At 32.8% G+C, this 21147-nt stretch overlaps 1 protein-coding gene and 5 long non-coding RNA genes across 9 annotated transcripts; 1 reads left to right on the top strand and 5 right to left on the bottom strand.

The window, feature by feature from the left end:
• Positions 1-990: 990 nt before the first annotated feature.
• Positions 991-1586, top strand: LOC147945295 (uncharacterized). The gene is made up of 2 exons (XR_015596147.1): positions 991-1127; positions 1235-1586. It is a non-coding gene; the product is annotated as an uncharacterized LOC147945295 (long non-coding RNA).
• A 771-nt stretch (positions 1587-2357) lies between these two features.
• Positions 2358-2967, bottom strand: LOC104779723 (defensin-like protein 295). Its single transcript, XM_010504119.2, has 2 exons — positions 2779-2967; positions 2358-2674 (listed from the first exon to the last, which is right to left on the bottom strand). The coding sequence occupies exons 1-2, from the start codon at positions 2825-2827 to the stop codon at positions 2394-2396; spliced, it is 330 nt and encodes a 109-aa protein (XP_010502421.1). The 5' UTR covers positions 2828-2967; the 3' UTR covers positions 2358-2393.
• Positions 2968-7332: 4365 nt separating this feature from the next.
• On the bottom strand, positions 7333-10341 carry LOC104779722 (uncharacterized). Its single transcript, XR_002037598.2, has 9 exons — positions 10300-10341; positions 9918-10066; positions 9754-9837; positions 9627-9650; positions 9143-9242; positions 8957-9035; positions 8349-8864; positions 7562-7927; positions 7333-7456 (listed from the first exon to the last, which is right to left on the bottom strand). It is a non-coding gene; the product is annotated as an uncharacterized LOC104779722 (long non-coding RNA).
• Positions 10342-13545: 3204 nt separating this feature from the next.
• Positions 13546-14698, bottom strand: LOC147945294 (uncharacterized). Of its 2 annotated transcripts, none has more exons than XR_015596489.1 (5): positions 14560-14698; positions 14370-14464; positions 14050-14097; positions 13753-13839; positions 13546-13673 (listed from the first exon to the last, which is right to left on the bottom strand). It is a non-coding gene; the product is annotated as an uncharacterized LOC147945294 (long non-coding RNA). The 2 variants fall into 2 exon arrangements; XR_015596490.1 differs by having other exon boundaries at positions 14370-14467; positions 14560-14696.
• Positions 14699-14703: 5 nt separating this feature from the next.
• Positions 14704-16652, bottom strand: LOC104779719 (uncharacterized). Of its 2 annotated transcripts, XR_015596485.1 has the most exons (8): positions 16517-16652; positions 15911-16139; positions 15681-15818; positions 15511-15598; positions 15368-15427; positions 15183-15291; positions 14995-15047; positions 14704-14836 (listed from the first exon to the last, which is right to left on the bottom strand). It is a non-coding gene; the product is annotated as an uncharacterized LOC104779719 (long non-coding RNA). The 2 variants fall into 2 exon arrangements; XR_015596486.1 differs by lacking the exons at positions 15681-15818; positions 16517-16652 and having other exon boundaries at positions 15911-16017.
• Positions 16653-16723: 71 nt separating this feature from the next.
• LOC109132611 (uncharacterized) lies at positions 16724-20069 on the bottom strand. Of its 2 annotated transcripts, XR_015596488.1 has the most exons (12): positions 19882-20069; positions 19615-19699; positions 19467-19509; positions 19320-19372; positions 19056-19209; positions 18290-18471; positions 18123-18198; positions 17926-17988; positions 17758-17833; positions 17225-17660; positions 17074-17137; positions 16724-16997 (listed from the first exon to the last, which is right to left on the bottom strand). It is a non-coding gene; the product is annotated as an uncharacterized LOC109132611 (long non-coding RNA). The 2 variants fall into 2 exon arrangements; XR_015596487.1 differs by lacking the exon at positions 19882-20069 and having other exon boundaries at positions 19615-19745.
• Between the last annotated feature and the right edge of the window lie 1078 nt (positions 20070-21147).

Here is a 21147-nt window from a genome sequence, read left to right as displayed (position 1 = left end):
TTTTCAATCTTTATTTTATCTTTCTAAACATGAAAACTTAATAACTCAATTGAAACCTTTTCTGAAATATGTTATTACATCCTTGAGAAAATCATCCCAGCAATGGTAAAAGCAATATATATATATATATATATATATATGTTAATATATTAAGATTAGATACAAGTACAAACGCCATTAACACACATATAAGATCCCGATGGACAAGAATATTTCATACGAGGATCACAATCACTCGTCAGCTTGCATGTCTTAGCATCATCTATTGTTCCTAAATTATCGAGTTTGCTTGATGAGCCAATGGAACGGTGCATTTGCATTGTCCTTTTATACATTGAGATGGCCTACCCGAGCAGGGAAGGTTTTCACAATCATATGTTGTTTTGCAAGGAAAAACAAGCTCAGCTTCTGCTATCGGAATTACATTGTATCTAATGAATTACACAGGACCAGGAAAATGCATGGCATATTCAAACTTCAAATCCAATAAGTATGCTTAAATAAAAGGCTTGTTAGAGAGAATATAGAGACTTACAAGCGACGACGAGAGCAAGCAGGGAGAAGATTGTGATCTTTGAAGCCATTTCTTAATTTTTATGGCTATAACCTATGTAAACATCTACTATTTATAATTCAAAAAAAAAAAACATCAACTATTTATTATAGTTTCTTTGAAATATCATAATTTAATGTCAATCAATTCTTTATTAAAAGCGATGTAACGTAAAATATATAATCATAAATAATGATTTTATCTTTAATTTTATGATTATTTTATCTTAAAGGTATATAATCATAAATTTATTAATAATTAAAATGTTTTTTAAAAGATATTATTAATGATTTTATTATTTTTATACTAAAATAAATAAATATTTAATTTAGTAGAAAAATTAATGATTAAAATATTTTTAAGGATATATAATCATTATGAGTAGGTAATCTTCATATAGTTTAAAAAAAAAGCTTGTAATATATACTATGAAAGTTGGCAAACTTTCTCCATCCTTCTGCTACATCAGCAATGGAGAGAGTGCCACATATCCATGACTAAAATTAACCAATCATCTTGAATTATTTATGTTGCTTGACTGATCTTCTTCATTTTCCCTTGCTTGATTTTCGTAGTAACTGCTGCTTCGACCCTTTTCACCTTCCCTTGCTTTGATTTTTGTAGTAACTGCTCCTTTATAATATCTCTCACATCTTGTTGTATTTTTTGTAATGAACGAAGATGAAGGTCAACTACAGAGAAAGGAGAACTTGAAAACATATTCAGAGAATACTCTTTTGAAGAAATCACCAACGAGACTCGGATTTAGAATATATATTAGAATGATGAAGATAACAGAGGACTGAACTTCCTAAAGAAGAACATCATCTAGATATTGTCTAATTGGAACTGATTAGTATGCTTATTGTACCAAATAGCTGATTGGTACAACTTGTGGCTTTTTAGGCTTCTCAAGAGTCAATATCCACACATGAACAAATTTATATTGGTTGTAACTTGTAACTGGTTATTTTTTGTAGCTTACTTATACTATGTTAATGCATTAGTAATAGTTTATTTCTTTTGCTGAAAATAGATTACAAGTTAGTTTCTTCATTATGAGAATTACATGCTTTGCTTACTGTTTTCTTTAATTATTCCTATATCTTTTGCTTTGGTACGGTGTAGCAGGTTTGAAAAAAACAAATCATTATATGGCAAGAGTCGTGAATATATAGAGAAAGATGTTTAATTAGTTCTTCTAATTATAGTTTGTAAATTATTATATTCATTCTCATTCAATAACAAACAAGAAAAATCAAAGTTTTCTCTTAATTTTACATTGTTGTGTTATTTTCCTTCTCTGCAAACATTTTTTCTATGTCTCTATCTGCTCAACTATACATAGGATTGCATTCTCACTATAGTGAACCTTAAGGATTTTGTCTTTGAGTGGTGTTGTTTCTAAACTTTTATTTTATGTATCTAGAATAATTTTTATTTTTATTTTCGTCTTAAGGTATGTGTGTTGTTAAATGTAATCTTACTATAGAATAAGAAAAAACTGGTCATTTTGTGTTTGATGATTAAGAAGTATAATAAATTATGAGACTTGAGAATTGGCCAAATTTACTACAAATTTTTTCTTATTGCTACAGTGCCCGAGAAAAAGAAAATTCAATCATATGTGGTGATTACTCCAAATTTTCAGTCACATGATATTAATTACTATGGTTTGTGCTTTCGTTTTTGACTACTCACCATACAATTTGACAGTGAAAATGTAATTGTTCATATTGCCAAAGATAACCTGCATAGTAAGCAGGTACTCATCTAGTGTTTTATAATAAAAGCAAAAAAATTATAAAAGTACTGTATGTATTGTTTAAAACACGTGCAGTTAATTGGTACAAATGCATAGGTCATCAAAACACATATAAGAACCGGAGACACATGTAAATCTCATACGAGGATCACAATCTTTAGTCAACTTGCACTTCTTAGCATGGTCCATCTCCTTTAAGTTGTCGAGTTTTGTTTGATGAGTCGTACATTGGCATTGTCTGTTTACACATAGAGCTGTCCCGCTTGAGCAGTGAAGGTATTCACAATCTACCATTGTTCTGCAAGGAAGAAAGATTTGAGCTTCTGCTGTCGTCGGCATAGTCACCATCATTGCACCTTATGGACACCGGACCACAAAACCATACATTATATTGTATTAAATTTCAAATTAATAAGTATGCCTACATAAAATTCATGTTAGGGAGATTATAGAGGCTTACTAGCGATGACGAGAGCTATGAGGAAGAAGGATGTGATTTTTGATGCCATTTCGTAGTTTATGTCTTAGTGTATTATCAAAGATGGTGGCTATAGACCTTTTGTATTTATAGTCTCTTTGAAAGTTAAGATTTTTAGAAATCTTCTAATATTCAAATCTTCGGCATTTAATAAAAATTCTGTTTTTAACAACTACGAGTCAAAATGTAAATGTATTTATGAATTCTTATTTTGAATAACTTTTCCTCTAAGAATAAGGGACATAATATCCTATTACTTAAGAAGAGATAGATAAGGAAGAATTCCTATCATTCTCTGTAGTCCTGATCCCCTGTTCACAAAATGATAGTGCGGACAAGTTGGTGCGTCGTGCTAGAGTGGAGTCGCATCAAATTACCTATGTCAGTGATTTTCCTTTTAATTGGCTTGTTTGAACTGATCTTGTACTTTGTTATCAAAAAAAAAAAAAAAAAGAAGAGGGAGAGATGATAGTTGTCTATTGTTGGACATTAAGAGGGTATATTCAACTTGATATTTTAATTGAATTGTGTAAAATTTACAAATCTTATGGTATTCATTCATGGATTTTAAAAAATCTCCTGAAATTCACTGTTATTCAATCATGAATTTTAAAAAATCTTCTGAAATCTATTGTTATTCAATCATGGATTTTAAAAAGTCTCCCGAAATCCACTGTTATTGAATTAATGATTTAAACCCTACCATAAAATCCATTGTTATTCAAAACAGTTTGTAGATTTGTATTTTAATAATTTTTTGAAATTATGAAGGATTTGAAAGGATTTCCTTAGTTAAAAATACATAAATTCAAATCTCATAGGGGCGGTATTCAATCTAATATTCTAACTAATTTAAGTTTTCATGAGATTTTAAAGTATTTTGATGATTTTAGGGAAATCTAATATTCCCACCTTTTTTTTTGAACGAATCAAATCCCACCTAAACCATGATTTTTAACTAAACAAATCCTCTCACATCCTCCATAATCCCTAAAAGTAATTATGAGGTGCTATTGGAGATGTGATTTCTAAATCTATATAGAATTGTAATAATGAAAATCAAAACATATGAATTTTGAAATAACATGTTTTATCGTTGGATTTGAATCTTTCAATTTTACACTTTCAAATCCATTCAAATCCATTTAAAACATAATGTGGATTTTGAAATCCAAAAACAAATCATTAAATGAAAAACATTGGATTTTAACAAGTATTTGTAAATCGTATAACCTACACATAATTTTGATAAATATTTTAAAATCAATGATTGAATAACACATGATTCTTTTTTGGATTTCCAAATCCATTAAAATCATAGAATCAATAACCCCACCGAAAATCCAAATCCAGATTTTAAGGTGGGGTTATTGATTCTATGATTTTAATGGATTTAGAAATCCAAAAAAGAATCATGTGTTATTCAATCATTGATTTTAAAAAACTTATCAAAATTCTGTGTTATTGGTTATATGATTTACAAATACTTTTAAAAATCCCATGTTATTTATTTAATGATTTGTTTTTGGATTTCAAAATCCACATTATGGAATGGAAGATGGTTTTAAATGGTTTTTAGATTATCGCTTTTAGTTTTTAGTTTTTGGTTTTTTATTTTTGGGATTTTAGTTTTTTGTAAGAAAGTTATTTTTAAAATAATTACATAAAGAAACATAAAAAAATAAAAAGAATCGTAAGTTTTTCCTAAAGTCTGTAATTATGTGGATTCTAGTTTTTGTTAATATTTGTAAAGAAAAGCTGAAAACTAGTTTTCCTATTTTTTAGGAAATCTATTTAACTAAAATCTTGAATGGAGAAAAAATTGGCTTTTGAAAAACAAAATCCAAAAACTATACTAGAATTTACTTGTCATTCAAGGCCTATGTTTTAAATGGATTTACATGGATTTGAAAGTGTAAAATAGAAGGATTCAAATCCAAGAATAAAACATGTTATTTCAAAATCCATATGTTTTGATTTCCATTATTTACAATTCTATATGGATTTCCAAATCACATCTCCAATAACACCCCCTAAAGTAAAATTTTAAATCATCAATTCAATAACAGTAGATTTTAAAGTAAATTTTTAAATCATCAGTTCAATAACAATGAATTTTGATAGATTTTTTTAAATTCATGATTGAATAACATAAGATTTGTAAATTTTACACAAATTACTCAAAATGTCAAGTTGAATACACCCCCATAGTTTTTAAGTGGAATTTGAAAGAACTTTACAATAAATCAAATCAACTTCCCTAAAATAATCAAAATTATTTAAAATCTCATAAAAACTAAAATCACTTGGAATATTAGATTGAATACACCCTCTAATTGTTTTAGTCTGTAATGTTCTAAAGTTTTATTACAAATGATGTAATATTTAAAGGATTTATTTGTGAAAATGGCATGACTTAAAGTTATGATTATCACAATAGTATAAATGAATACGGCTAAACTTAGCATATCTGCATATATATTAATATAAATGGAATTACATGCATTTTCAAAACCACACAAATTATTTCCTAAGTTATAAACATTATATCAAAAACTCAATATGCATAGATTTAGGAATGATTTACATAAATAGTATTTTATCTATAATATATAATCCACTTTTTATTTCATTAAAATTAATTAATAAATTTATAACTTACGAAAAAAATAAATTAATTAATCAATGTAGATTGTCCTTAAAAAAATATTAAAAAATAATAACATTTTTGTAAAGTCTTTATATATATACAATTCCCTATTTATATAATTATATCCAGTATTTCTTTATGTATTTAATTATTTATATATATGTATAATTTAAATAAAGGTATGCTTACGAAAAATTTATTTAATGTATAATATATATATTTAAATAATTATTTCATATATATATATATATTTAAAACATTGATTTCCTATGGTACCAATTCACATCGGAGATCCAGTATACATTAAGATATCAAGTAAGCAAATAAGAGAAAAACAAATCAAAGAAACATCGAATCAATCATGTATGTGTACAAGGAAGTATGTATGTGTACATACATATTTTCATCTATGAATGTATGCATGTATCCATAATCCATGAATGTATGTATGCAAGTAATAAGGAAACAATAAGGAAGTAAGGAATGAAGCAAACAATAAAAAGAGCGAAGAAAACAAGGAAGCAAACAATGAATTAAGTGAAGAAAGCAAAGAGAAAAGTGCGAAAATAAGTCAAGCATGCAAGCAAAAAATGAAAGAAGTAAGGAAACATACAAGATAAGCATGTAGCCAAATAGTGAAGGAGGAAGTAAGGAAACAAAGAATCAAAAGGCATGCACACAAACAAGTTAATAAATGAACTGAGAAAATGAGCGAGCAAAAAACAAAGAAAGCATCAAGTAAATGAGTTAAGTAAGCTAGCATGAAAGCAACTAGTGAAAGAAACAAGCAAACGCAAGTTAAGCAAGGAAGTGACGGTTAATGATGTAAGTAAAGAATCAAGCAGTGAATCAAGGAAGCAACCATGTATGAATGCAACTAGGGAACGAAACAAGCAAACACAAGTTAAGCAAGGAAGTGACGGATAATGATGGAAGTAAAGAAGCAATCAATGAATCAAGGAAGCAACCATGCCTGAATGCAACTAGTGAACGAAACAAGCAAACACAAGTTAAGCAAGGAAGTGACGGTTAATGATGGAAGTAAAGAAGCAATCAATGAATCAAGGAAGCAACCATGCCTGAATGCAACTAGTGAAAGAAACAAGCAAACGCAAGTTAAGCAAGGAAATGACGGTTAATGATGCAAGTAAAGAATCAAGCTGTGAATCAAGGAAGCAAACATGCATGAATGCAAGAAACTAAACATAAATGTATGCTATGTGTTAAGAGATTTAAGAGATCAACTTAGATCATGCATGTTATTATAAGAACCAAGGACCATAACATTATTATTCTCTGTGTTTTTCCGTCTATAACCTGTTCAATCTCTATAGAATTCTGAAAGTATGTTAGCTATGAAATATGTTATAAGAACAAAATAGATGGTAATTTCGAGTTATAAGAGAAAAAATCGAAATGAAGTAAAAAAAATGAAACATACCTGGGACTGGGAGGATAATTAAACTTTAATAACTAAAAGATAACTCCGGAGATCGAAACGAAGGCCCCATCCTTTCTTTTGACTCACCTCCAGTTCGCGGTTTCTCTCTTACCTTGAAATTTGAATGGGATACTACAGAGGAGAAAACACCATGACACCTGAAATAAGGATTCTGATTAGAGGTATGCGTCAATACACAGTATAAACCATCAAAACCAAGACACAAACATGTTTTTATTGATTTCGATGCTTTTCCACAAATTTGTCTTTTCTTAGCTACGGATTGCAGTGGTTTAGGCTGCAAAATCCAAAAAAATATACAAATGAAATAGTGTAGTGATTGGCAATGAACGCATAATGACCCACTAGTACAAACATTACAGAAATAAATTGTCCTGTGCGTTAGAAATAATCATAAGATAATCAATAAAATAAATAACAACTTACAAGTGGATTTCTTGGCTGGTTGATCGTCTTGTTTTACTCCAATATGAAGTGCTTCCAGACACTTCTATCACTGCTTACAAGCTCTAGAAAATATATCTTTTTTTTTTATCATTCAGTCAAACCTAACAATGTAAAAAGCAGAGATAAATATTAGCTAACTTGTACTGGATCCTAATAAAATGCAATCAATCTTTCAATTATATTACAACACACTAAAGACCTTTTACCTTTTAGCGAAGAAAAAATAATCTATCACTCATCCTTCGTTTTTTTTGTCCATGGAGGAGCCGAGAAATTTCCACAATGTGCTGAATTTTTGTCATCCTACGCCCAAAGAATTTGCATACAAAGAAAAGAGAAAATATGTATATACGTAAGCTTATTACTTACCTTGAGTGATTCTTCCAACTGTGCAATCTTTTCTTTGTAGAACCTCTCCTATTCAGGTATCTTTGTCACCTCTTTTTTTTTTGCCTACATGCTGTTCTACAGGGGTAAGTGAGTATGGTCTCTAAAGGAGTTTGTTGGCTTACTTAGTTGCTCATATCATAAATAGAGCTTCTCCTTGTCCACCTCAAACTTTGAAATAGTGTCTAGCAAGCAGAAACACATGTTCATTAGTTTCGGGTAATAATCACACGGACCCCTAAGGTTCTTCAGAACCAAGCCAAACGATAAGGAAAAATCATGTAATTGACTTATTTTTAAATTTAAGAACAACTGCAAAGATTTAAGATATGGTTAGGCATGTTTCTTCACATGCTCAGACTCCAAGACATATCTAAATCAAAAGATAATTATGATTGTAAACCACATTGTCAATATCTATGGACCAAGCCAAACGATAAGGAAAAATCATGTAATTGACCTATTTTAAAAACTAAGAACAACTGCAAAGATTTGAGATTTATTGGTCACTTGAGCTGATATTGAGATATCTTAGTCTATCTTGACGTGCTTAACAAAAAATATTTTCGTACTACTGTCTACAGGCATGTGAAGTAAGTTACTAACCTTAGTGACGTTTTCGGTTTTCTCTTTATTGGGAATTTAGAGAGCTTCTTTGTTATCTTCGTCTACCTTCAGCCTTTTATATTCTCCCATATATCTCCTTGTTCAAGATTAAACAGAAGAGCGGGGGTTTAAACTTGCAAAAGCTTCCTGCAAGAGGAGACCAGAAACAAAAAATCGAAACATTGTTAACGAAAGACTCCTAATCGAAATGCATGAGTCTAATATAATATACTTATCTTCCTGACATGAAACAAGCTTTCTTCATTCTGGTTTATTATCTTTTGTTTGAATGAGTAATCCTCACTTTAGACCTGAAACATATTCACTGTATCATTATCCTTTCACCAAGTTATTTTATGTAGCTTGGAATCTGAATGGACAATAAAGAGGAAAAAACACCATGACCTCTATAAAGAGATGGAGACTTGGCTGTTTTGCATGATTGTTCTAAAATCCACGACCAACAAAATAATATCTCTCGAAGTGGAACACAGCAGAAAAAACACCAGAACAGACCTGACGAATATATACATGAATTTATGCTAAATATTTTTTAATTGAGAAGATATACATGAAAAACATAGAGCTCTGAGTATCTACAAACTTACTAAGCCATGAGATTTTCTTCCAAGGCCAAATGGGTTACTTTTCCAGCAGCAGCATATCGACCAACAAAGGCTATCAAATCTACAGTCATAGAAACAATTTAGTAACAATGTTTTGTATATAGAGGATGAAACATTTAGCAGGGAAAGAAATGAGAGAGACATCAAAACTTAAGGCTTTTAATGTACCTGATAGCTATTGCGGTCAAACCTCTTGGTGGAATCCACAGACAGTAGCTATCATTTAGCTAATGGAATCTTTCAAATTCCCAAAATAGCATCTGCTATTCTGCATCACAAGGATTATTGAGCCCCAAAAGATGCATGTTAAAAAAACACCTAAGAACAAACTCCGAGAGTAAATTAAGTATGAAGAGACGTTAATCTTATCGTTTAGGGTCATGTTCTCAGTCCACAATAGAAGCCTAAACCTTTGCTTCCTAGTATCTAAAACAACAGGAGTAGAGTTATTTGACAGCTGACCATCACATACATAAAGAATCTTAAACGAAATAAACTATCTAAGGTATTATGAACTGTATACTAAAAAAACAAACTAAGAATTGTTACATAAATGCCTCTAACCAGTTTTTCGTCAGAAAATTCAATCAAAAATTATAACCATGAAAGGAAAAGAAAGAAAAGAGCTTAGATAATTAGTTTAAAAACAAACCTTAAATTTTGACCCGTGAGAAACCTGAGATATTAACAAAGAAATAATCAGGTATATAAACAATTACACAGACCCCTAAGGTTCTTCAGGTTCAAATTTCGAAGATGTAACTTACGATTTGATATACATTCACAATTTGAAGTTATTTTATAGCTCCACCTTAAGCTTTCCGAGTTCCTCCTCCTCCGTCTTCCCCTCTCAATAAGAACTCCTGCTAGTGGAGAGAAGAACACATAAGAACGTCTCCAGACTGATAAATATTATACCAGAGATACATGTGGACATCATCACCTCCGCTTGATCCCCGAGCTCTCTGTAAAGTCCAACCAGAGCTTCGGCCTTGTTGTAGAAACTGTCCTTGAGAGATCTTACAATGCTTTTTATCTTGTAGCTCATGTCCTTCTTAAACCTTCAGCCTTTTCTATCGTTCCATTCATCTCCTTGTTCAATAATATAAAAACAGGTTAGAAATTTTGTTTCTGAACTTCACACAATTGATATGGCACAAGACCTTCCATTTTTTTTCGTTCATCTCTGTAGCTTGCAAGAGGAGACTTACAAACTTCTCTATCAAGATATAATCATGAACTCAACAATCGAGATAAAGAGAGAAATACAAGAAACTAGTATAATAATCGAGGTAAGATTCAGCTGTCAAACTAACTATACTTACAGAGCATTTGCAGTCTGCACCCATTAACGCATCTCAACTTTGCTGCAAAAAACAAGGATGAGCCAAATTCAGAGAGTAAATTAAGGAAAAGAGAAAAAAAAAAAAAAAAAGGAACAGAGTTATACAACATTGACACCAACACTCAATAATCACAAGGTTCCCTTTAACACTAAAGACCTTTTTACATTTTAGCTTCAAATGAACAAAAATTAATCTACCACTCAAGCTATTACTGACTTTGAATGATTATTCCAACTGAGCAACCTTTTCTTTGTAGAACTTCTCCTATTCATATATCATGGTCTCCTTTTTAAGCCCGACATGTTATTGTACAGGGGGAAGTGAGTAATTGTTGCCATCTTACTAACAGTGGTCTCATAAGGATTTTGTTGGCTTACTTAGGTTCTCATATAGAGCTTCTCCTTGTCCTCCTCAAACGTAACTTTGGAAATAGTTTCTGCTAAACATAAAAACATGTTCATTAGTTTCTAGTAATAGCCCACTTAGCTAATGAATGAAAACTTTGTGGCACCCAACACTACTGTTCGTAAGGGTGAGAGGACAAAACCAAAGGACAAGCACAATCTTATTAACAGTGATCTCAGAAGGGATTTTGTTACGTTACTAAGTTGTTCCTGTCGCATATAGAGTGTCTCCTTGTCCTCCTTACTTGGAAATAGTGTCTGCCAAGTAGTAACTATACTTAAACGGTTTTGATGATTTCCAACTTTACTAGTGATAGAATATTTTGTTGACACCGAACACTACTGATATTAAAAGACACAGATGACAAAACCAAAGGACAATCAAAAGAATACCTTCTAAACTTTATCTTTCATGGATTGTGATATTCAAACTTGGAAGCTTCACTCTTCAAGATATTCTCACACTGCAAATATGGATCATGCCAGCTCCTTATTATCTTGTACTTCTCTCAGTAATAAGATTTACCACTTTTTACCTGTTAGCTTCAAATGACTAAAAAAAAATTAATCTACCATTCAAGCTATTACTTACCTTGAGTGATTCTTCCAGTTGACAAAGCTTTTCTTTGTAGAACCTCTCCTATTCATGTATCACTGTCACCTCTTTTTCCCTACTAGTTATTCTACAGGGGTAAGTGTTGTCATCTTATAAACAGTGGTTTCATAAGGAGTTTGTTGGCTTACTTAGTTGCTCATTTCGTCTATATAAGCTTCTCCCTGTCCTCCTCAAACTTGGAAACAGTGTCTAGCAAGCAGAGACACATGTTCATTAGTTTCAGGTAATATTCCACTTAGCTAATGAATGAAAGCTCTGTGGCACCGTAGACTACTCATCAATGGTGAGAGAGGACAAAACGAAAGGACAATCGAACGAATACCTTTTAGTTCATGAATTTGTGATGAAGCTCCTCAAACTTGGATAAATTCATCCTAGTACAAGATACTCACACAGCAAGTATCGATCATGTCAGCTCTTTGTTCTTTTCTAAAGACTAAAAAGTTCAAAATCATCTCGTGATCTTTTGTTCATATCAGCAGTAACATAGCCTTTCTTTCTTAAGTTTTGACGTCACCTCAGTGGACACGTTGCAAGAAGAGAAAGATATACAAGAATTAGTAAGATTCAGCTGTAACTTACAGAGCATTAAGGAACCATGCATGGAGCTTGTTTCATCTTCTTGAGCAGAAAATTGAATCTGTAGACCAAAAGCAAAAGCAGGAATATTCTTTAGATGATTTTCTGAAACAGTTAGTGACAAATTCATGCCAAAATTAATGAGGAAAATCAACTGAGTGCTTCAGAGAATACAGAACATCTAAACTTTCTATATCTATAAAATCTAACGAGCTTCAGAGTTGAGGAACAAAATACAGAACAGTATGTAAGCTATGAAATCTGTTACTACATAAGAACAAAAGAGATGGTAATTTCGAGTTAAAGATAAAAAACGAAATACAAAACTGAAGAAATAGATGAAACATACCTGGGATTTAAACTTAAAAAACTAAAAGATAACTCCGAAGATCAAAATGAAGGCCCCATCCTTTCTTTTGACTCGCCTCTAGTTGTGGTTTCTCTCTGTAACTACATATGTTATGAGTAGCTTGAACAAAGTCAATCAAAACTGTATAAATAGACTAAGAGATTATCTGAATCAAAGATAATTATGTTAGCAACCCACATTGTCTATGTAAAGTTAATTACGTTGACCCAAAAACAAAGAATTGCAAAAGATTTAAGATGGACTCGTCACTGAATCTGATATTGAGCTACCTTTGCCTATCTCGTTGCCTTTCGTATATATCTCCTTGTTCAATAATATGCAAACAGGTTAGAATTTTGTTTTTTTGAACATTTCATTGATTCACACAGTTGATATGGGACAAAACCTTTTCTTTTGTTCAGCAAAAAAGTTCTTCCACTCTTCTCCGATTCATCTCTGCAACCTGTACTAACAATTTATCCGCACAAATTAGCTTTAAGAGTTCGCATTTCTTACCTCAAAAATTGTTTAACCTCTCGCAAGGCAGCACTTCTTATAAGAAGCACTTAGGCACCAACACTTAATAAATCAAAGTTTCCATTTGTAGTCTCATCATCACCAATACTCTCTATACTCCACTTCTTGAGATCAACATAACTTATTATGAGTAGCTTGAAAAAAACCAATCAGAACTTTATAGACGAAGAGAAAAATAGCGTTACATACATGCCTCTATTCAGGTTTTTGTCAGCAACTTCTTACGGCGATCCTTTTGTTCCGCAGACAAGTTCTTCCATTCTTCTTCATTCATTTTTGCAACCTGCAAGAGGAGACCAGCAACTTACAAACTTCTCTAACAAGATATAATCATGAACTCAACAATCTTACTGAAAGCCTCCTAATCGAAACAAAGAAAGAAATTCAAGAACCTAGTATAATAAGCTTACCTGACATGAAACAAGGTTTTTGTGCTTCTGTTTGAATGAGTAATCCTCACTTTCGACCTGAAAAATACCCAATGATCATTAATTACCCTTTCACCAAGTTAATTTATGTAATCTGAATGGGATACTACAGATGAGATAACAAGGATGAGCCAAATCCAGAGTGTAAATTAAGTAAAGACACATAACCTTATCAAAACAAAAGGAATAAAGTTATATGATAGCTGAAAAACATAGACACCAACACTCAATAATTACAAGTTTCCCTTTATAGCCTCATCACCAACATTCTCTACTCCACTTCTTGTCCTGCACTTAACCGGCAGCACTTGCCATTTGGATTTATTACATTTTCTAGTGGTAAAATTATCACACTACGAACATTGCTCTTTCACTGAGCCTGAAGAAATCATCTCTCACTGCTTCTAGTGGAGACAAGAACACCTAAAAACGTTTCCAGCCTGACAAAGAAAAGTGATAAATATTATACCATAGAGAGCGATTAACATGATCTAGAACAAAGAATTACATAAACACTACCTTGTTTGTTGGTAAAATGAATCCCGTTGACACGAAAAAATTAATGCAAATTGCTTAGAGACTAGTGATTTTATCCTTCTCCAGCTACTAAGTTAGAACAAAAAAAGAAAGCAAACATCACTAGGCAGAACCAGTAAAAGTGAAACACGCCAAATGATGTTTCATAACTTGACCCATCGCCATATAAACCATTTTTCACTTTTAGATTCACACGATGACTTAAGAGTATTTAATCTTCTACTGCATAAGAAGAAAGGAGAAGATAACTCGAAAAACAAAAGACTGAAAGAAACATACTTGGGAGAAGATAAAGCACAACCATTGGAGGGCTCCGTTGCAATAGACCTGAAATAAGGATAACAGTGTCTAAGGTATGCGTCATTACATTATATGATTCTGATTAGAGAACACAATAAATCAAAACCAAGACACAAACATGTTTTTATTGATTTTGATGCTTTTCCAGAAATTTGTCTTTTCTCTAGATTAGCTACGGATTGCAGTCTTTTAAGCTGCAAAATTCAAGACAATATACAAATGAAATAGTGTAGCATCGGTGGCAATGAACACATAATGACCCACCAATACAGACATTTCAATTAATGCAAAATTTGGACCTGTTAGGGTTGTTTCCTATGGCTCCACCTTAAGCTTTTCGCTTTCCTCCTCCTCTGTTTTCCCCTAAGCCCGAGGAATCCCCTCTCATAAACTCCTGCTAGTGGAGGCAAGAACACCTAAGAACGTCTTCAGGCTGATAAATATTATACCAGAGATACATGTAATAAAGATTGATATGGACATCATCACCTCCGCTTGAGTCTCGAGCTCTCTGTAAAGTCCAACCATAGCTTCGGCGTTGTCGTAATAACTGTCCTTGAGAGATCTTACAATGCTTTTTATCTTGTAGCTCATGGCTTCTTCAACCTTCCATATATATGTCCTTGTTCAATATGAAAACAGGTTAGAAATTTCGTTTTTGAACTTTGCATTGCTTCACACAATTGATATGGCACAAGACCTTTTCTTAGGGATCCTTTTGTTACGCAGACAAGTTCTTCCATTTTTCTTTGGTCATCTTTGCAACCTGCAAGACGAGACCACAAACTTCTCTATCAAGATATATTATAAACTCAACAATGTTATTGAAAGCCTCATAATCGAAATAAAGAAAGAAATACATATGTTCTGTTTCAGCGGTTACAGAGGAAGGAAGGATCCATTGGATATAAATATTAATTTTACCTGAAAACCAAAATGATATTAATATGTTCATGTCCATGTGCAAACCTACATGACTAGAAACACGTTTTACCAAGATTGTAGTGACCATCAATTCCATCAGATATTGAGTTCTACCTTTGTCTATAGACATGTCTTGTTGTTATTGACTGGCAGCAGCCATTGGCAGCACGAAAAAATAAGTAACATACCTTAGTGGCATTGTTGGTTTCCCTTCCTTGAGAATTTGGAAAGGTTCTTTATCCTCTTCTTCTCGCTCATGCTTCTTCTACCTTTTTCAGCATGTCCCATATATATCTCCTTGTTCAATAATAGACAAACAGGTCAAGAAATTTTGTTTCTTTGAACAATTCACACAGTTAATATGGGAGAATACCTTTTCTTAGAGACCCTTTCGCTTTGCAGACAAGTTCTTCCACTCTTCTCCGATTCATCTCTGCAATTCATCCGCACAACTTAGCTTTAAGAACTTAAAGAACAGTAAAAAAACACGACTATAATACTTGCATTTTACATTACTTATCTCAAATTCTCGTAAAGCAGCACTCCTCTCGTAATTATGTAGGCAGATATTTGTTGTTTAGGCTTCAAGGGATCCTTTAGTTTCCTAAAAAATGAGAATTCTGTCAGTTTTCTTGCTTATTCATACTATAAAAACAGTTCGCGAGTGAAAAAGATACATATATTACAAATTGATGTGGACATCATCATCTCAGCTCGAGTCTCGAGGTCTCTGTAAACTCTAACCAGAACCTTGGCGTCGTCCTGAAGAGCAGTTTTTCATCTATCCGATCATGAATCATAATGAACTTAAGATTACAATTTACCTGGTGATTAAGGCGAGATTGTGTCTAAGTAGTCTTGTATTAGGTGATTTACCTAAGCATATTCTGGTCGAATTGAGTAAATTAAAACTTACTTAGCGATAAATGATTTGCTTGTCTTTTTCATCAGCAGTCTTCTCTGTTTTACTGGCTCATTGAAGCTTTACAATTTTCTGGAGCTGCATCCGTGATTTGAGTGTCACTCAAGCTTATCCTATTACCAAGTTGTTGACATCCTTCTCCCAGCTGTTTTAATTAATTCCAGCTCCACAACTTCGACTGCTAGTTAGATTCATGTCTCTGAACGGTTGGCAATCTCTCTCCCTGTCCCAAGAGAAAGGCTTTTCATAAGAGGGAGTGATATAAGTACTAGAGGCATCAAGTTTCTGATAAGGTTAGGCATGTCTATTAACGTGCTCAGTATCCAAGACATCTGAATAAAAGATAATATGTTAGCCTGTTAGGAACCCACATTGTCTATATCTCTGAACTAGAAAAGCAACAAAGAACTGGCAAAAGATCATGTAACGTTGACTTATTTTTATACCCAAAAACAAAGAACTGCAAAAGATTTTAGACTGATTAGCTACCTTTGCCTATCTCGTCTCTTTCTTACAAGAAACATGTGTCTTCTTTATTGACTGGCTGACCCCAAAATTATTTTCTACTACTCGCTAAAAACATGTGAGGTAGATACTAACCTCGGTGACATTTACGATTTTCCCTTTATTGAGAGAATCTAGAGTGCTTCTTTGTTCTCTTCGCCTCGCTCATGGTTTCTTTTACCTTCAGCCTTTCATTGCCTTCCATATATATCTCCTTGTTCAATATGTAATATGCAAACAGGTTACAATTTTTTTTTTTTTTAAATGTTCCATTGATTCACACAGTTGGTATAGGACAAGACCTTTTCTTTTCTTCAGCAGAAAAGTTCTTCCACTCTTCTCCGATACATCTCTGCAACCTGTACTAACAATTTTTCCTCACAAATTAGCTTTAAGAGTTCACATTACTTACCTCAAAAATTGTTTAACCTCTCGCAAGGCAGCACTTCTTATTAGGCACCAACACTTAATAAATCAAAGTTCCCCTTTGTAAGCCTCATCACCAATACTCTCTATTCTCAACTTCTTGTCCTGCATGGATGATGGAATTGGGTAGGAACAAGAGCATTAATTTTTCCTGAAAACCAAAATGACATTAGTATATTCATGTCCATGTGCAGTTTTACCAAGATTTTAGTGACCATAAAAAATACCTGAAACTGCATATGTTCTGATCAATGATCATGAACTTGATGAAAACTCTATTCTATAGTTCCCCTGTTGAAAATGCACATTTATCAACTAAAGTCGAGACACAGATAATATCTGATAATATAAAAAACAAGAGCATCAAATTTACAATACCTTGATTAACTCATATTTCTCATACTAAATCATGTCGTTCTCTACTGAAAATGTTGTATTGGTTGCCAAACCATGAACATTTACTAACAAAATTTAATGGAAACAGCAGAAATTCATCATCTTATAGTAGCACAAAGATTTCTAAGAATGATAAAGTTGAAAGTGGAAGCCTGGACGGTGGAAATTGTTCCAAAAGCGGGAACCATAGATATTCTTCTCTTGGATTGTGAGAGGGTGAAAGAGATTGGAAATGACTAGACCTTCAAAATAAAAATTTCGCTGTCAGAGAAGGCAAGAAAAATATTCAAGTATATTCTCACTTTTGCAGTTGCAAGAAAAAGAAAAAAAAAACAGAAGATATTATTTTGTGAAAATGTTGTATTTAGAACGCATTTTATTAGTGCTGCAACTAGCTTTTCACGTCGGACTCGAATGGCTGCAACAGAAAAAAAGAAAGCAAAAATCTCTAGTTAGAACCAGCGAAAGTGAAACAAGCCAAGTTGAGTAATGTTGAAAGAAAGGCTATTACTTACCTGCCTTTTTTCCAGTGATTATTCTCATGGAGCAAGCTCTTCTGTGTAGAATCACCCCTGCTATCATTGTCTTCTCCTTTTCCGTACATGTTATATTACAAAGGGAAGGTGTCAAGTTGAGTAATGTTGCCATCTTATTAACAGTAGTCTCATAAGGGATTTTGTTACCTTACTTAGTTGTTCCTATCGCATATAGAGTCTAACCTTGTCCTCTAAACTTGGAAATAGTGTCTGCCAAGTAGTAACTAATTTTCAACGGTTTTGATGATATGCAGCTTTACTAGTGATAGAATATTGTGTTGACACCCAAAACTACTGATGTTAAAAGTGAAAGATGACAACCCAAAGGGCAATCAAAATAATACCTTTTAAACTTATCTTTCATGGATTGTGATGAACCTCGTCAAACTTGGAAGCTTCATTCTTCAAGATATTCTCACACTGCAGATATGGATCATGTCAGCTCCTTATAGTCTTGTACCTTTGCAAGCAATAAAAGGTTAAATAAAATCTTGGGGACATTTGTACTGACCTCCAAAGTTTTGTTTGCAGTTTGTAAGTCAAGGGCAGAATTAATTGGCACGCTTCCATCTAGATCTTATCTTGTTACAAAACCATTTACTGACTACTAAGCATGGGAGATCAGAAATCCATCCAAGCAACATAGCCAACTTTTCTTTCTCATTGATCTTTGAGTTTACCTCAGTGGACAAACTGCCAAAACGATAAAAAAAGATTAAAGAAAGAGTCAGGGAGCATGAGAACCCTACAGGTCGTTTCATCTTCAGTTTTAAGGCATAAATATGGTCACAATCCTTAAATCATTTTCTCTCTCTGGAACAATAATAGCCAAAATCATACTAGTCGATACAAGAACTTAATGACAGAAATAGACAGATATAACAAAAGACTAAAGATCTAAATTCTCTGTGTTCTATAAAATACCGTTCTTCAGGTGAGGTCGATCGGTCTGCATGTAATTTGATTCTAGCAAGCAAGTTAAGGATAGAAAGTAAGGAGCAAAGAATAAATAAAAGCTCAGCAAATAAGGAGAGAAATTAAAACATGTATGCAAGGAAATAAGGAGAGAAATTAAAACATGTATGCAAGGAAATAAGAAGGTCATTAAGGAATTAAGAAAGAAATTAAACATGTATGCAAGGAAGCTAGAAGGTCATCAAGGAATTAAGAAAGAATATAAGGAAGCCACCAAAAAAGTCAAGGATACGAGACTTATGTTATGAGTAGGTTGAACAAAATCAAATCAGAAGTGTATAAGTAGACTTGGAGAAATATACCGTTACATATGCATGCCTCTATTCAGGTTTTTGGCAGCAACTTCTTGTTCCACAGACAAAGTTCTTTCATTCTTCTTCGTTCATCTTTGCAACCGGCAAGAGGAGACCAGCAGCAACTTACAAACTTGTCTGAATAATAAGCTCTACCACTTTTCTGGAGCAGCATCTTTGAGTGTCACTCAAGCTTATCTTGAAGCAAGTTATTGGCATAGTGTATAATAACCGAGGTAATATTCAGCTGTCAAACTAACTACACACACTTACAGATCATTTAGAACCATGGAGTTTATTTCATCTTCTTGGGAAGAAAACTGAATCTGCAGATCAAAAGCATGAATATTTAAGGAAGCAGTAGTTTACAATCCATCAAAAAAATTTCAAAATCATTTAACATGTAAGTAACAAAGGAACCTGAGACGTATTGCTCCCCTTAAATTTTTGACCCGTGAGAAACCTGAGATATTATTAACAAAGAAACAATCCGGTATTATAACCAAGGACCCCAAAGGTATACGAAAAGATTCAGAACACAGAAGAAACATAAAAGAAGATACAATACCATAGAAGAAGAGACGAGAGTACTACTATGCGTGTCTTCGTGCGATGTGCCATCAATGTCCCGTTGGAAACAAAACAAGAAAATCCTTTCGTCAAAACAGAGCCGAAGAGCCAACGAATCAGAATCAAATCTCAAAACAAATTTAAATTGAAGGATACGAAATCATCTTCGTTCTTCAGGAGAATTGAAGGATACAAAATCATCTTCGTTCTTCAGGAGAATCATCAATGACGGAGTGAGAGAGAGAGAGAAGGAAGATAAAATAACCTGATCGCGCTGACAATTTCGATGACGGAGCCCTAGAATAGATGCAACATATATGAGAATCGTAGATTCATAACCTGATCGGAGATGGCTCTCTCTTTCTCTCGGACTTTTAGAGAAGAGGAGTAGAAGAAGTCTCTCTGGGTTTATCAATTGAGAACCCAAACAACGGTCACAAAATTGATTAATCTAGCTCTCTCTCTCTCTCTCTTTCGAAATTTATTACTTTTTCAGATTTAAATGAAGTTTCACGTCCACAATTTTTTGACCGTTTTGAAGAGTGACGTGTCGTCAATTCAACTAAACAACAAAGTTAACCCAAATTCATAACCGTTATTTTCTTTCTCATTCTTAGAATTTTAATCCAACGGCTATAAGCCTATAATAAAAGACATTAACCGACAATGTTAGCACAATAAGAGTTATACTATTAGATTAATAGCTTCACTAATCTTTAGATTTGATTACGCCCACCTCCTTTTTCTTGGTTAAACATATTTCGTTTAAATTAAAAATCTAGTTATTGAGCAATTATTCAGATTTTTGCAAAAAAAAAAAAAAAAAAAAACACACACATATGGAATTATCTAGATGTTTGCAAGAAAAAGGTTGTAAAATCATCTAAGCAATGCGGGAAGTACAATCTTTGTTGTTGGAAATCCAAAAAAATCTAAATTTAAGGTAAATTAAACATATTAAAAATGTTTAATATAGTTAAGTTATAAACATTCCACTACGATCATACTGTGTGTCCACTTTTATTAATTAACTAGTATTACACGGTGGCGTTGTCATTGAGCATATAAATCACTTGGTTGGATTAATGAAGATCAATTATCATAGATGCAAAAGTCTTTCACCCGACGTCAAAACAAAACGCATTTGCAATTGGAATTATTTTCATTTTCAAAAAAAAAAAAAAAAAAAAAAAAAAAAAAAAAAAATTGGAATTATTTTCTATAAATGCACCAAGCTTTACATATGAAGAACAAATTCTATCAAAACACAAATGATCGAGAGGCTAGCTAGCCCGGGCACATTTTAATATCATATAGATAATCACTATCAGATTTTCGCCTTGTACCGCTTTAAATCTTTTACCATCTTAAGTTTGTTAAGTTTCCCAAATTGAGTTGATGAACTCATACAGTGGCATTTTTCCCTTATGCATAGAGCTCTCCTGCTTGTGCAATTGGCGGCAGCATTGCATTCTTCTCTGGTCTTGCAAGGGGCAAATGTTTGAGCAACTGTGAAACGTATCAGCCAGCC

This window comes from Camelina sativa, chromosome 4 (genome assembly GCF_030686135.1).
Source record: "Camelina sativa cultivar CO46 ecotype springtype chromosome 4, ASM3068613v1".
NCBI lineage: Eukaryota > Viridiplantae > Streptophyta > Magnoliopsida > Brassicales > Brassicaceae > Camelina > Camelina sativa.
This window is presented reverse-complemented; position numbering and strand designations above follow the sequence as displayed.